The sequence below is a fragment of the Sebastes fasciatus genome, chromosome 7, assembly GCF_043250625.1.
Source record: "Sebastes fasciatus isolate fSebFas1 chromosome 7, fSebFas1.pri, whole genome shotgun sequence".
In the NCBI taxonomy this organism is placed as follows: domain Eukaryota; kingdom Metazoa; phylum Chordata; class Actinopteri; order Perciformes; family Sebastidae; genus Sebastes; species Sebastes fasciatus.
In genome coordinates this window covers 22,484,975-22,501,221 of record NC_133801.1, presented here as the reverse complement: position 1 = coordinate 22,501,221, position 16,247 = coordinate 22,484,975, and the positions used below count along the sequence as shown (strand labels likewise).

Here is a 16,247-nt window from a genome sequence, read left to right as displayed (position 1 = left end):
CTCCTATGTTGCCATTCTTCATCCATCCACCGGATGCACTCAGATTCTCCCACCCGTCCCAGTAACCCGACTCTCACTTCTACCTGCTCACCTGTCTCCACTTTCCCTCATCAGCCCTGCAGTATATTTTCCGGCCAGTGCCTTGCTTTCTAACCATCTGAACCTGAGCCTGAACCTGAACCTGAACCTGAACCTGTTCCTGAATCCGTATGCCTGCTTGTTTGCCTGTACTTCTTACCTGCACATTTCCTGTTCTTCAGTGGATTCTCAGTTCCTTCTGTTTAGATGCTGCATGCTGCCCATGCCAGTGAGCTTTTGTATTTAAGTTTGTTAAGACATCTCTGAAGTCTTCCTATCTGCCTGGACTATCTGCATTTGGTTCCTAATTGTGCTCACCTGTGTAACAGTGAAATCTGCCCACACATTCACCAGACAGTCACTAGCCCTGCCTGCCATTTTCTTGGCATAAGTATGGAATTACCAAGGAACTTTTACTAAATGAAGACCCAAGCTTCTTGAAGTCCCTTGCTGCATCTGGAAATGGGACCCTGATTTTGTCCATGAAGTGACATTTTTCAGGTGGTAATTTTTTGCAAGCACAGCTTCATATCCTGTTTCTCCTGAACCCATCACTCCAGCCTCCATTGCACCTCAGTTAGCTAACCTCCAGCCTGCACTCGGGGCTGCTGGACTCCAGCCTGCAACCTGGTCTGCTTGTAGATCTAGAAGATCTGGCAGGGCATCGGCGGACATGGCGGACTGAAGATCTGGCTCGGCGTCAGCAGTGATGGCCGATTGGATGACAGAGGTTTCTGGCTGGTTGTAGGCGCTGTGCAGTGGAGGCTTTGTGGTGCTGGGCAGCAGAGGCGCCAAGGAGCTGTGCAGCAAAGAAAACCAATGACTTCGATAGCCATGGGGAACACGCCTTCTGATCTGCCTGCCTTGAGCCAGCTTTCCACCGCCTGTTTGCGCTGATCCTGTATCTGAACCCTATGAGCCTTCAATGGACCAGTTGACGAGCCACCCTGTTGTCCAGCAGCCATCTCTAATCGGGTCTCACCTTGCCATTTTCGAGGGGTATTGTGGATTCCTTAAAGAAAGGTATGGACCATGCCATCTCCATGGACTCAAGCCACAATCTTTCCATGTAGCCTAACCCCTGGCAACTGCACTAGTACCCCATGAGGTACTGGTATTTTAAACAATAATATACTTACAACTTTGTGGCAACAGTTTGGTTGAGGCCCTTCTGCCTTTCAACATGACAATGTTGTCCTACATAAAGCCAGGTGTATGAAAATGGGAGTTTGGTATAGAAGAATCGGACTGGCCTGCACAGAGCCCTGGCCTTAACCCCATTAAAAACCTTTGGGCTGAACTGAGACTGTGAGCCAGGCTGTATCACCCAACATCAGTGCCCAACTCAATTTATTCCTATTTCTAATACACTTGTGGCTGAATAGGAGGAAATCCCTGCAGCTAGTTCAGCAATCCTGTGGACTGTCTTCATAGAAGAGTGTCGTATAGCTGCACATAATTTTGGCCATGTCATGTAGATAGATAGGTAGATCGTCTTTAATGTGATAATACACTGTTATATGGACAATAGGAACGTGTGGAGAACAGTCAAAGGCCACAGGGTTGAGTCCTTTCTTTTTGTTTTTGTTTTGATTTTCTTGATGTGAGCTAACCACTCAGCCATTGTGCCGATCCACGTGATATTTGGTGCTTTTTAATTCTTCATTAGAACTAGTTGTCCCAGTTTGCACAACTTTTTGCCTCAAATACAATAAAATGGAAGTATAATTTTGTAGATCCAGAAAAGATATATAATATTCACCTATTCTGATTGACTGGTTTAAATCATATCACTAAAACATTTCATAACATACACATTTTCATGTGCTAGTTATTGTGATTTTTTTGCAAAACTAAACTGTCTTAGTTAGGAATTGATCTGATATCTAACTGGATGTTTTCTGCAAACCATTCAGCACATCACATTAAGAGTTGATCTTCCCACAAAAAACAAAAACTTAAATTGTGTCTTTCTTTCTTATATTCATTATTGGAGATCATTGAGTTCAAAAGGCAACATCATGGTCAAAGGGCACAGTCTTGACAAAGGCCTAACAAGTTCTCCAGTAGAGATCTTAATGGGATCATGATGCAACAGACCTGATGGGAAGTTTCCAGTGTAAGCTGAGAGGACAGGTGTGGAGTGGAGCTAGGCGGGAGACACTGTGAACTCCAGAGGGAGTTTGTTAGTTTGTTAGTTTGTTAGTTTGTTAGTTCGTTAGAAAGCTTGTGAGCGGGAAGAGCCTGAGGTGTAAGTCATGGTCAGGCCTGAGGCACCTGCACTTCGCCACATGTGCTCTAATCAGCCCACAAAGGACATAACCTCTGGAGAGGTCCAAAGTGTTTCATAAACTAACAGGCATCTCTGCAAACACACAAACAACACTTTCGTTTTAATTAAAGAGGGCCCAAGAGGCATATCAGCTGACTATTAAACATCCCTTTGACTGGAAAATAACAATAACACCATATTAAATATCACATGGCCCAATGCCTTGCTAAATCAGGTGTGTGTTAAATTGTTTATTTTGATTAGTTGTCAAAAGTGTAACTTTAATCCCCCTATCCACAAGCAGAAATCCCTAAAAAAGTTTTGACATGTAGGGTAAAATAATGAAAAATTAAATGAATGTGCTAAAATCATTCTTTTCCACATTTACAGAGTTGATTATTTATACAGTTAAAGCTTACTGGCTGGTACAGATATAAGATAAAATTACAAAATAAAAGAAAAATCAGCCCACATTCATGAGATGTTTAAGATGTCTGATCAGACTTTGTGTTAACAAATTTGTGATCGTATTAAACATCAAATGACGATTTGTGGGTAATACATGTTATGGAGTGCAACCTCTAAACCCATTTTGTATGATTTAAAGAACAGATTGCACAAAACAGCACACTTTTACCTTGCCTGTGTGACCTGTTCAACACTGTTTTAAAACTCTGCTGGTGGAAGTTTTCAAATAAGCCTAACCACTCATAACTGGAGTAGGCAGGCATTTAATAACTAATGTTTGAATATCAAATTTAAATTTAAAAAATATAATTCAAGAATCACAATTTATATCCAAACACAGACGCACGTACTAATCAGTAGTATTAGTCATCAAAATTGAATTTTTTTATTATTAAGTTTTGAATTGTATCCCTTTTTTCCATTCTCAGCAAAAGTGGGAGTAGCTGATTCATTAATAATATGTGTGTGTAATGTACAATTAACGTACTGTAGGAGCTGTGGTTTACATCAGAATTGTTATTATTGCCAGTACAGAAGTATTGTCAGCAAATTATACCTAGAGCATCCAAAGTGAACTTTTTTTCTACACAGTTGTTAATCTATAACAATGCATATAACAACCATATTTCATAAATGATCATATGTCGTGTACAAAGAACTCTATTTGCAAAGTAACTAGTAACTACACCTGCCATGGCACAATAATTCCATACAAAAATGTCATGGCGAGACCCAATCAAGACTCACTTATCTCTGATTGGTTCGTACACTAAGAGGCCAGTGACCCCTGCCGTCAACCAAGATAATAAAATATCACATTTGACCTGGCTGGGTCGCTCTGCCCCATCAGCATTCGGGGGTGGAAAATGTCACAAGTGATAACAGTGCTGCTTTTTGTGGGGCTCCTGCTTGCATTTGGAGCAGCGGAGGAGGAAGCTCCTTTCTGTCGGATCCTGGGGAGTCTAGAGTTCCCCCTGCTGTCTAAAGAGGGACATGTCATGATCGGGGGAGCCTTTTCCATCCACAGCAAAATCACGCAACCTCTACTTTCCTTTACAGAGAAACCAACACGCCTCACATGTTCCAGGTAATTTTGAGCTTTGTACAAAAATGTTTCCTCACAAGTTCTGTCACAGTGAATACAAGTTTGTTTTTACTCTTGTTGTCTCAGTGTGAACCTCAGGGAGTTTCGATTTGCTCAGACCATGATTTTTGCAATCGAGGAAATAAATAAAAGCAAATTTCTTCTTCCCAATGTCTCGATTGGATACCGTATTTATGACAACTGTGGCTCAACATTATCCTCGATGCGTGCGGTGATGGCCCTGATGAACGGTGATGAGTGGACTTTGGGAAAGAGCTGCTCTGGTCAATCAAATGTTCATGCTATTATCGGGGAGTCTGAATCCTCTTCAACCATTGTGCTGTCACGCACTACTGGACCATTCAAAATACCAGTGGTAAGAGCATAGAAAATGTCTTTCAATGTGTATATTACATGCAAACTCTCCTTTTTCCTTTCTCCATTCTCCTTTCTCTCTCTTTATGTATGCTCAGATAAGTCATTCAGCTACTTGTGAGTGTTTAAGCAACAGGAAGGAGTATCCCTCTTTCTTCCGAACCATTGCCAGCGACCTCTACCAGAGCAGAGCCCTCGCCCAGCTGGTCAAGCACTTTGGCTGGACCTGGGTCGGGGCAGTCAACAGCGACAGCGACTACGGCAACAACGGCATGGCCATTTTCCTCGCTGCGGCCCAGGAGGAAGGAGTGTGTGTGGAGTACACGGAGAAATTTCACAGGTCAGAACCAGAAAAACTCATGAAAGTGGTAGAAGTGATCCGAAAGAGCACAGCCCGCGTCATTGTCGGCTTCCTGGCCCACGTAGAGATGAACAACCTTCTAGAGCAGTTGAGTCTGCACAACATCACAGGCCTGCAGTTTATTGGTGTGGAGGCCTGGATCACTGCTGACAGTCTTGTGACTCCCACAAGCTTTAGTGTGCTGGGAGGTGCGCTGGGATTTGCTGTGCAAAAGGCTAATATCAGTGGCATGGATGATTTTTTAATTAAAAATTTCTGGGAGACAGAGTGTAAGGAGACAAACACCACAGCACCATGCGACAAAAACAAGGATCTAATAAAGTTCAAAGATTACGATGATGATGTGGCAGAGCTGAGATACTCCAGTAACATCTACAAAGCTATCTATGCTGTGGCCCATTCTCTGCACAGCATCCTAAAATGCTCCAAAAGTCAGGGATGTGACAAGACTGCAAAGGTTACTCCCTGGCAGGTAAAAAGAGCAGATTACTAAACTGTTTATTTCTTAGCTCTGTTCATTTACATACTGACATATCATCTTACTGCTTTTTAGGTTGTGGAGTCGTTGAAGCAGGTCAATTTCACCATTAATAATGGGGACCAGGTGTGGTTTGACAGCACCGGAGCAGCTGTGGCTCGGTACGAGGTGGTGAACTGGCAGCGCGGATCAGATGACTCAGTCCAGTTTAAACCTGTCGGCTATTACGACGCCTCCCTACCTCCTGGACAGAAGTTTGTCCTTAAGACTGAAGCCATTATGTGGCCTGGAGGGATGACAGAGGCAAATATTATGATTGATAGTAAAAATGTATATTTATGTAATGCAAGGGTTTGACATGCAAACCTAACGTCTGTCATTTTCTTTGATTCAAAGTCGCCTGTGTCAATGTGCAGTGAGAGCTGTCGTCCAGGAACATATAAAGTCCTGCAGAAAGGAAAGCCAGTATGCTGCTATGACTGTATACCCTGTGCAGAGGGAGAAATCAGCAACAGCACAGGTATGTGCTGCACAGACCTGAGATATGTCAATTTGCATACATTGTTTAATTTCCACACTCTGTGTTTCATGTTAAAGCTCAATATGGTACTTGTCTTGTATTTACGTTTTTAGGTTGTAAACTGATAAAATCACAATAATAGTAACGATATTTCTATTCCAGATTCTAATGACTGCAAAAAGTGTCCTGAAGAGTATTGGTCCAATCATAACAGAGATGCATGTGTACTGAAAAATGTCGAGTTCCTCTACTTCACTGAGGTTATGGGTATAATACTTGTATTTTTCACATTGTTTGGCGTGTTCCTTACTTTTATTGTGGCCACTCTATTCTTAATCAATAAGGACTCTCCCTTGGTGAAGGCCAACAACTCTGAGCTGAGCTTCCTGCTGCTCTTCTCCTTGACTCTGTGTTTCCTGTGTTCCCTGACCTTCATCGGCAGGCCCTCTGAGTGGTCCTGCATGCTGCGACACACAGCATTCGGCATCACCTTTGTCCTCTGCATTTCTTGTGTTCTGGGGAAAACAATAGTGGTGTTAATGGCCTTTAGGGCCACACTTCCAGGTAGTAATATGATGAAATGGTTTGGGCCTGCACAGCAGAGGCTCAGTGTCCTGGCTTTCACTCTCATACAGGTTTTAATTTGCATACTGTGGCTAACAATCAACCCTCCTTTTCCCATCAAAAATATGAAACACTATAAAGAGAAGATTATACTAGAGTGTGCCCTGGGATCATCTCTAGGGTTCTGGGCTGTGTTAGGATATATTGGACTCCTAGCTATGTTGTGTTTTATACTTGCTTTTCTGGCTCGAAAGCTGCCTGATAATTTCAATGAAGCTAAATTCATCACCTTCAGCATGCTGATATTCTGTGCAGTCTGGATCACATTTATCCCAGCGTATGTCAGCTCTCCTGGGAAGTTCACTGTGGCTGTGGAGATATTTGCTATTTTAGCCTCCAGTTATGGACTACTTCTCTGTATATTTGCACCAAAGTGCTTTATTATTGTTCTCAAACCTGAACTGAACACAAGAAAACATCTGATGGGAAAAACAGGATCCCATTAAACTTTGACTTTTTTTATTTCTTGGCTTGTTGACAGTTAAAAAATGTTTATGTTAAAAAATATATTTTGCATTTCATATAAAAAAACTTTTAGAAAACATGTTTTGCATTGTCTTACACTTGTTACCACTTTATTGTACAATAACAAATAATAAATACATAAATAATTACAATGTAAACATTTTCAATGACCTCTTGTTTATTTATTTTAATTATTACAACAGGGCTTTCACCATTTACACTGTCATTATACAAGCATGATATACACATATTTTATAAAAACATATGGGTGAAAAGGCTTTGTCATTTAAAAAAAAGAACCTGAACTTGACACTAACCTCTCCCACACAGAATATCCTGTCTTTAATATCCCCAAATATACAGTAGCTAATGAAATAACAAAGATCTTAATCTTAATTTATTCAGGGAAGTTCCATTCCCTTTTTCAGGAAGCCCTGTTAACACTCAACCAGTTACAAACATTCACTCTTTACAACCGGTCAGTGCATACAGTATAGCTCCACTGACTCAGGTTTAAATTTAAAGGCCTTGCTCAAAGGCTCATCAGTGGTCTGTGGAATTGACTGGCGACCAAAAGTCAAAAGCAAACATGAGATATATCATCAATATAATATTTACTGAAGATGTTTTCAGATTTTAATTCAGTAGCCTACACACCAGAAAAGAGTAAGCTACATTAGTACATGCTAAAAACCATTGAATCCTAACATGTTGGTGTTAACATAACATTTAGCATGTTAGCATGCTAAATAAAAGGCTGCTAATCAGTGCCACCTGCTGGACAGCTAATATATTGTAATTGTGATGAATGTATTCAAATAAGGGCAGTCAATAGATTTGAAAATGTAACCCCCATTAATCGCATGATTGTCCCTGATATATCACAAATTAATGAAACATTTTTTATCCATTCAAAATGTACTTTAATGGGAGATTTTTCAAGTATTTAATACTCTTATCAACATGAGAGTGGACAAATATGCTGCTTTATGCAAATGTATATATGTATTATTGGAAATCAATTAACAACACAAAACAATGACAAATAGTGTCCAGAAACCCTCACAGGTACTGTATTTAGCATAAAAAGTATGCTCAAATTATAACGTGTCAAACTCAAGCCCAACAGTCAACAACAGCTGTCAGTGTGTCAGTGTGCTGACTTGACTATGACTTGCACACAACTGCATGTGATTATCATAAAGTGGGCATGTCTGTAAAGGGGAGACTCGTGGGTACCCATATAACCCATTTTCATTCACATATCTGGAGGTCAGAGGTCAAGGGACCCCTTTGAAAATGGCCATGACAGTTTTTCCTTCGACAACATTTAGCGCCAGTTTGGAGTGTTATTTTGCCTCCTTTGCGACAAGATACAATGACATGGTTGGTACCAACGGATTCCATAGTTTAGTAGTTTCAACCTTGAGTTAAAGAAATTAGTTGCGTTTAAACAAATTTGTTAAGGCGTTATTATCGCGTTAACTTTGACAGCCCCAATTAAAATAAAACTATTTCTTTATAATGTTATTCTATACATAATGTATAAATATGCATCAATATTGAATAACAAAAAACTTCAGTATTTGACGATTCTGTGAAACCCCAGATTAGGTTCAATCATTGTTTTTGTAAAAACGCAGAATCTGCAGGTGTCTCCCCCCTCCCTCCACCCCCCGCTCTCTCTCTGTCCCTCTGAAGGAAGAAGGAAAGATGCAGGGTGACGTGTCATGAAAGCGTCATCAGTTACACTGTATATGTTCTAAAGCCTGAGGTGTTAATGCACAGGCTGACCGGAGTTATTAAAAAAAATTCCCGAAGCCAGATCATGATCCAGATCGCCACCACAATCTAATGGATTGTTCATTGTGCCACACCCCAACCCTCCAAAAAATTTCATTCAAATCCACACCACAAACAAACCAACAAACCAACGCCGGTGAAAATATAACCTCCTTCCTAGGCCAAGGACTAGGAAGGAGGTAATTAAACAAACACATATGATAACACATAGGCACAGAACCACACTCCCAACACACTCACATACAACACACACACAATATATATGGTTGAGCACAGACAGGAAATTGGGTATTGTGTTGGGGAAATGTTCGGTTTGCACTGATCCACCACCTGTCTCTCTACTGATATACATCACCAAAACAATTCATACAACATATTATAAAGCTATATTCTTCATCTCTACTGAACTCTGTCAAAAGCTTTCTTCACACACACTCTCATGAACTAAGTTTTGGTATCTGGGCCTGAAACATTTAAAGTGTACTGCCCCAAAACAAACATAGTTATGTTGTAACTACAAAGTTATTTAAAAAATGATTCATGTATAAAATTGAAGCACTACCTCAAATTTTGGTTTCCATATTTGTCTGAATAACAATTATTTTATAGTGTTTCTCCAAACCAATTCCTAATTATTGAGTTTGATTTCCAGCGTTTCTTTTTTTCTGTTTCTCCCTTTTCATTGTTCATTGTTTCATTGCAAAAAATAATCTTCAGCTTCGAAACAAACTTTTTGAAATCCTCAGTTTGCTGCTAAAATCTGTTTCCTACTCATCACATCCCCCTACAATTTAACTTACAGTAATAATGACGTAATGGTCTTTGAAACAGAATCATCTAAAAGAACAACAAAGTGATATGACATCATTATACAGTGATTTCATAAGAGGACCATCTGCAGAAGTATAAAGCTTTGCCCATGACAGGAGACGCACTTGTTGGTCAGCGGTAGAAGAACTCATCACAGTGTACAGGTTAGTGTGTGCCTGTTTGTACCAGATGTGTGACTGTGCCTATGTCATGTTACTGTTTGTGCTTTTTGTGGGAGCCTTTGGAGCAGAGGAAGACACGGCGCTCTGTGAGATGCTGGGGAGCCCAGAGTTTCCTCTCTTATCTAAGGAAGGAGATATCACTATTGGAGGAGTTTTCAACATCCACGATCCAATACTGCAGCCTCCGTCCTCCTTTACAGATACTCCAGAACCTCTCATATGCTCTGGGTACTATTTGTTGTCTCCTTTCTCATTTGTTTTGTTTTTTAACAGAAGAAAAGTTGAAAAGCTGTTTGTTGAAACTCTTCTCACTCTTTTCAGGATAATTATGAGACAATTTCAATTTGCCCAAACAATGATGTTTGCCATCCAGGAGATCAACAATAGCAGCTCTCTGCTGCCTAATATCTCAATTGGTTATAAGGTGTTTAAAATCTGTGGTGCAACACTGTATTCAACGCGTGTGGTGATGGGTCTAATGAATGGGCAGGAAAGGACTTTGGGTCAAAGCTGCTCCGGCCAGTCATCTGTTCATGCCATCATCGGACCCTCTGCTTCCTCCTCAACCATTGCGATGCTACAAATTGCAGGGCTTTTCCAAATACCAGTGGTAAATATGTGTCATATTTGTATTCATTTTTTGACTGATTTCACCTATTTCTTCATAATAAGTTGTAAAAGGGAATCCTTTTTACAACTTAGTATGAAGGGAATATAAACAAAACCTGAAATATGGTAATGGTTCATTTCAGGGATATAAGGTCAGAATTAAGGTTTCCAGGGTTTGCACAGATAGAGCAGATTGAGTGAAAAGTCTACCTTTTGTCAGTTATTACACTTACTCAAATGTTCTAAATGTGTTGTTTTGTATTCCTCTTTTTCTTTTCTATTAGATTAGTCACTTTGCCACCTGTGCTTGTTTGAGTAACAGAAAGGAGTACCCCTCCTTCTTCAGAACCATCCCTAGTGACTACTATCAGAGCAGAGCCTTGGCAAAACTGGTGAAGCGCTTTGGCTGGACATGGGTTGGGGCAGTTAGAAGTGATAATGACTATGGTAACAACGGCATGGAAACATTTATCACAGCTGCGAGCCATGAGGGGGTCTGTATTGAGTACTCAGAGGTCATCTCAAGGAATGACCCTAGTGGGCATATTGCCAGGGTGGTCAGAGTGATCCAAAGCGGCAATGCAAAGGTTTTAGTGACCTTCCTCAGCCAGGAGATAGACATTCTGCTGGAGGAAGCTCTGAAGCAGAACTTAACTGGGCTGCAGTGGGTGGGCAATGAGTCCTGGATTACGTCAGGACAAGTGGCCATTAAGAGGTACTCTGGAATCCTGACAGGGTCTCTGGGCTTCGCCATCAGAAAAGCAAAGATCCCAGGCCTGAGAGAGTTTCTTTTGCAGGTTAACCCAAGTCAAGACCCTCATAGTAATCTGCTGAGGGAGTTCTGGGAAGCCACATTTGGTTGCAGTTTCCAACCCAGTCTGCATGGTCAGACCCAGTGCTCTGGTTCTGAGAGACTAGAGGACATCGACAATCCTTTCACAGATGTGTCAGAGCTAAGGATATCCAACAATGTGTATAAGGCTGTGTATGCTGTGGCTCATGCCATACATAACATGTTGAGATGTGGACAAAGTGGTGAAGCGGTGAATCAGTCCTGTATCTGGAAATATTTCTTAGAGCCAAAACAGGTTAGAGTTCGCCTTCAAGAATTAAGTAAATGATCTGAAATAATAATCCTGTACTTGTAAATTATTCACCATTGTTCTCTCTTGGTAGGTTGTGAAACACCTCCAAGATGTGAATTTCACTCTTCATTCAGGAGAAACTGTGGGTTTTGATGAAAACGGAGACCCTGCAGCAACTTATGAGCTGGTGAACTGGCAGAGAAACCAAGCAGGAGATATTGTATTTGTGGCTATAGGGAGCTACGATGCCTCACTACCGAATGGAAAGCAGTTTATCATGAAGGGAATAAACATAACATGGGCTGCCGGATCCCAAAAGGTATCAAATAAACATGTTATATATGAAATAGGTTACACATTGTGGAGGTTGATTTTAAAAGTAATAAGTGCAATTCCGATCATTAAACATAGGGCAACTCTGCATGATTAAGGAAGTCATCAAAAAGTAAAAAGAAATATATATATATATATATATATATTGCAGACTGACATGCCAAGTTCCAATAGGTTCACTTCTGATGTAGATTGCTGTGTAAAATTGAGGGATAGCGCTTAAACTAGAGCTTTTAGAGACCCTAAAAATACCCTAATGCTGATTAAATTATACCAATTAATTAAAGCTGCTGTCAGTTACTTTGAGCAAAAAAATATTAATAGATAATTCCTGATAATTACTGATATATTTGACTTCAGGACATCTCTTACAGATGTGACATGAAAGAAAAGCCATGAAAAACAGTTGAGACAATACCAAGCACCACCCACCAGCTGGAGAAAACTTTCTCAATTTGTTGCCTAGTTTGGCAGTTTGATTGGAGGTCGCGAGTTTCGCAAGCAGTGATTGGCAGCTGCTCTAGAGGCTCCTCAGCTCTGATTGGCTGTTTTCCTTCGGTGCTGTGAAATCTTGCAGATGCCATTAGGACTACAGGAGGACACAGAGAAACATGTCTTTTTTTATAAATTATCTGTCTCATGCACTACTGTCAGGGTATAGTGACCGTTTTATAAAAAATAACTTTTTTTATCATATTTGCTCAAAGTTAACGACTTCAGTTTTCAGTATTCAGATTACAGGGGCAACAAACTATGAGTAACTGAGGAGTTGTGGTGTTGTTACAGAGGCCACAGTCTGTCTGCAGTGAGAGTTGTCTACCAGGTTTCCGGCAGGCTGTGATTAAAGGCAAACCCATCTGCTGTTTCTCCTGCATCGCCTGTGCTGATGGAGAGATCAGCAACTCCAGCAGTGAGTAGAGATGGAATTTATTATGTGATATTTGTACGAAATCAATGCTTTCCAGTATCTTTATAAGTCACTAAATACAGCCAGTGCTTATTTTAATATGAGCTCTGCTCTCATAACTCGCAGCTGACAGCATGAACACATTTCAGCGTTTCATGTTTTCCATTCAGATTCTGCCGAGTGTTTGCGGTGTCCACTGGAGTACTGGTCAAATGAAGATCACAGCCAGTGTGTTCCAAAGGTGATCGAGTTCCTATCTTACGGAGAAATCATGGGCGCCCTCCTCGCTGCTTTCTCCTTGTTCGGAGCAACTTTAACACTGGTGGTGTCATGTGTCTTCTTTCGCTTTCGTCACACACCTCTCGTCAAAGCCAGCAACTCTGAGCTGAGCTTCCTGCTGCTCTTCTCCTTGACTCTGTGTTTCCTGTGCTCTCTGACCTTCATAGGCCGGCCCTCTGAGTGGTCCTGCATGCTGCGACACACAGCATTCGGCATCACCTTTGCCCTGTGCATGTCTTGTAACTTGGCTAAAACCATGGCGGTGGTGAACGCCTTCAAGGCTAATAGGCCATCGAAGACAGTTTTTCAGTTCTCTGCTTCGCTTCAGAGAACAAGCGTTCTCAGCTTTACTTTAATGCAGGTGTTAGTTTGTGTGCTGTGGTTAACTCTTGCCCCGCCATTCCCCTACAAAAATACAGCTCATGCCACTGAAAGGATTATTCTAGAGTGTGATTTAGGTTCACCTATTGGGTTCTGGGCTGTGTTGGGGTATATAGGACTCCTGGCTGTACTCTGCTTCGTCTTCGCTTTTCTTGCTCGAAAGTTACCTGATAATTTCAATGAAGCTAAATTCATCACCTTCAGCATGCTGATATTCTGTGCTGTCTGGATCACATTTATCCCAGCGTATGTCAGCTCTCCTGGGAAGTTCACTGTGGCTGTGGAGATATTTGCTATATTAACCTCCAGTTATGGACTACTTCTCTGTATTTTTGCACAAAAGTGCTTTATTATTGTTCTCAAACCTGAACTAAACACAAAAAAACACATGATGGGGAAACCAAGACATACTTGAAATGACAATCTTTTTATGTTACGGCTTGTGGCTTGGCTTTAATTTTGAAGTGACCCCAGAATACTATTCATTAAGTTAAAAATGAAGTTAAACTCACACTTTGATTTTAGTTAATTGCATGATGCAGTTAATCCTACCAATCGGGTGCTACAATAGAAAGTTAAAAAAAGGCTTGCATTAAAATAATAATAATAATAAAAATAATAATTAGCATTTCATATAAATAAATAAAAAAAATTTGTATTATCTTACATTTGTATTGTTTCCACTTTATTGCACAAAAAACAAATTTAGAAAAAAATATAAAAACTACCCGTGACTTTCTGTCTCTTCATTTTAATTTGTATAATAGGTCCTTCACCATGTACACTGTCATCACACAAGCATTACATGCACATATTTTACAAAAACATGTGGGTGAAAAGGCTTTGTCATTATATAAAAATACTTGAATAGAACCTGAACTTGACACTAACCTCACACAGAATATCCGGTCTTTAATATCCCTAAATATAGAGTAGCTAATGAAATAACAAAGATCTTAATTCATTCAGGGAAATTCCATTGCAAACCAGGTTCTCATTTTCAGGGATGCCCCCCTGTTCACGCTCAACCAGTTACAATCATTCACACTCTGAACTCTGCTAATGCATATAGCTCCACTAGAATAGCTTAAGAGTTAAAGGCATTGCTCAGGGGCACATCAGTAGTCTGTTGATTGAACCAGACACCAAAAGATATGTAATAAAATATTTGATAATTACTGAGCATGTTTTCAGTGTTTCATTCAGTAAACGCCAGAAAAAGAGGAGGCTACATTAGTACTTTAACATGCATGTCAACAACCATCGACTCCTAACATGCTGGTGTTAGCATAACATTTAGCATGTTAGCATGCTGAATAACAGGCTGTTCTTCAGTGCCACTTGCTGCACAGTTAATTAATTGTAATTGTGATGAATGTATTCTAATAAAACTACTTATTTAATATGTATATATACAAATAAGCTATAGTGTATACCAGTGGAGGCTGGTCCATAGTGGCAGAGGAGGTTGCTCCTCCTCAATTTTTTGAGAGGAAAGAGGGGGAGATGAAAATATTACAAAGAGTAATTAGCTGAAATAAGGCATTACCAAATCTCGGTATCATTTCTAAAATATTTTTCTCTCTTCTTTGCAAAAAATCCATTATTTAGATTCTAATTAAAATGCCTCAACAGCGACGCCTGCAGGGCAGAGGGGAAAGGGCAGCCTGTGTGTGTGAAGTGGTTGTGGGCATCGTGGGTGCATGTCAAGCACCCTCTGTCCTCCCTTAGGTCGGGATCTCTCCTATCAACTCAATGCATTTTGTTTTTTCATGCTTGTCTGTGATTGGCCAAAATACGTAAAATTATGCTCCAAGGAAGGATAACCTCCCTTGGTTCCTTCCAATCAACAACCAACAGAATAAAACATTGACAGCAGGTTAATTCAATGATGATGTCCAAGCTTCATCTTCAATTTTCTACCACTGTGTGTGTACGTGAGTGGGACCGAGTGGGACACACTGGGAGTAAAGCGATAGATGAATACAGTAGCATATTAGCTAATGCAACAGTTAGTAACTTGTTGTAGCAGACCTGAATGACTGTAAACTAATGGAGAATGGATTTGGACTGGAGGGTGTTGCAGTAGCAGGACGGTGCCGGGGAGAGAATGGAGAGCTCCTCTCTGACGGTGCAGACCTCGGGCCCCGCTGCCTCAGCTGTCCGGGCTGGACTGACGGCGGGACTACGGTGGGACTGTCGGTGTCCCGTTCTGACGAGTGCTTCTGTAACTTACTCTGCGCACCCCTGAAACGTACTGGGTGCCGCATCACCGCTTGTTGGACTGACAGGCTTCTAGTGACACAGACGCATACACAAAGTTCATCCCCTTTCAGAGACTGCAGTGATTGTTTATTAGAAATCTTGTAAGTCGTTGTTTTACTGCTTGATAAGAAAGTAGAGACAAGCCCAACCCAGCTAACTCCCCAGTAGGAAGAATATCTTTCTCACTAATATGTTTCTCACCACATCTCCAAAATAATAATAGAGTCATAACTTCCCTGTTTAAAAAAGATGTTCATATGTCATCATGGCATATTGGAATCGGTTGGTAAATGATATATAGGCCATTGGAAGAAGGTCCGGATTCTTCCACATAAATACCTAATAGTGAATAAGGATAAGAATTCAGGACTCATTTTTGGCATCTGGGTCTGAAACCTATAAAGTGTACTTCCCCAAACAAACATGAAGGATCTAATAACACTTTTAGCTCAGTAGACACCTTCACCAAAAAGACATTTATTCAAGTGTGCTATTAGTATACTACGTTAAACCTTCAAATAAGAGAGTATACTTTTAGTTTACTTTTTATGTACTTATCAGAGATATACTTAACAAAAGTCTGTATAAGTATACTTGGCTCATACTGAAAAGACTACAAACAAGTTTAAGTATGCTTGGCTCATACTGAGAAGAATACAGACAAGTCTAAGTATGCTTGGCTCATAGGCCTAATTGTACTTAATCTTTTGATCGAGATATACTCAAGTAAAGTATAATTAAGTATTTTTGTTTTATAGGCCTACAGAAAGGTATACTTGGCTTGTAGTTGTGCTTAATTTTTGATGGAGTAGCATATTAAAATGTGTGAGTTGTAACTATAAAACTATTTAATATTTGGTTACCATAT

At 40.4% G+C, this 16,247-nt stretch overlaps 2 protein-coding genes across 2 annotated transcripts; both read left to right on the top strand.

Moving 5' to 3' along the window:
• Positions 1 to 3,684: 3,684 nt before the first annotated feature.
• Positions 3,685 to 6,706, top strand: LOC141771725 (extracellular calcium-sensing receptor-like). The gene is made up of 6 exons (XM_074642281.1): positions 3,685 to 3,905; positions 3,990 to 4,278; positions 4,376 to 5,110; positions 5,192 to 5,419; positions 5,513 to 5,636; positions 5,799 to 6,706. Exons 1-6 carry the CDS (start codon positions 3,685 to 3,687, stop codon positions 6,704 to 6,706), a joined length of 2,505 nt encoding a protein of 834 aa, XP_074498382.1.
• Positions 6,707 to 9,548: 2,842 nt separating this feature from the next.
• LOC141770869 (extracellular calcium-sensing receptor-like) lies at positions 9,549 to 13,529 on the top strand. The gene is made up of 6 exons (XM_074640714.1): positions 9,549 to 9,748; positions 9,842 to 10,130; positions 10,414 to 11,217; positions 11,306 to 11,533; positions 12,334 to 12,457; positions 12,625 to 13,529. Exons 1-6 carry the CDS (start codon positions 9,549 to 9,551, stop codon positions 13,527 to 13,529), a joined length of 2,550 nt encoding a protein of 849 aa, XP_074496815.1.
• Positions 13,530 to 16,247: the final 2,718 nt, after the last annotated feature.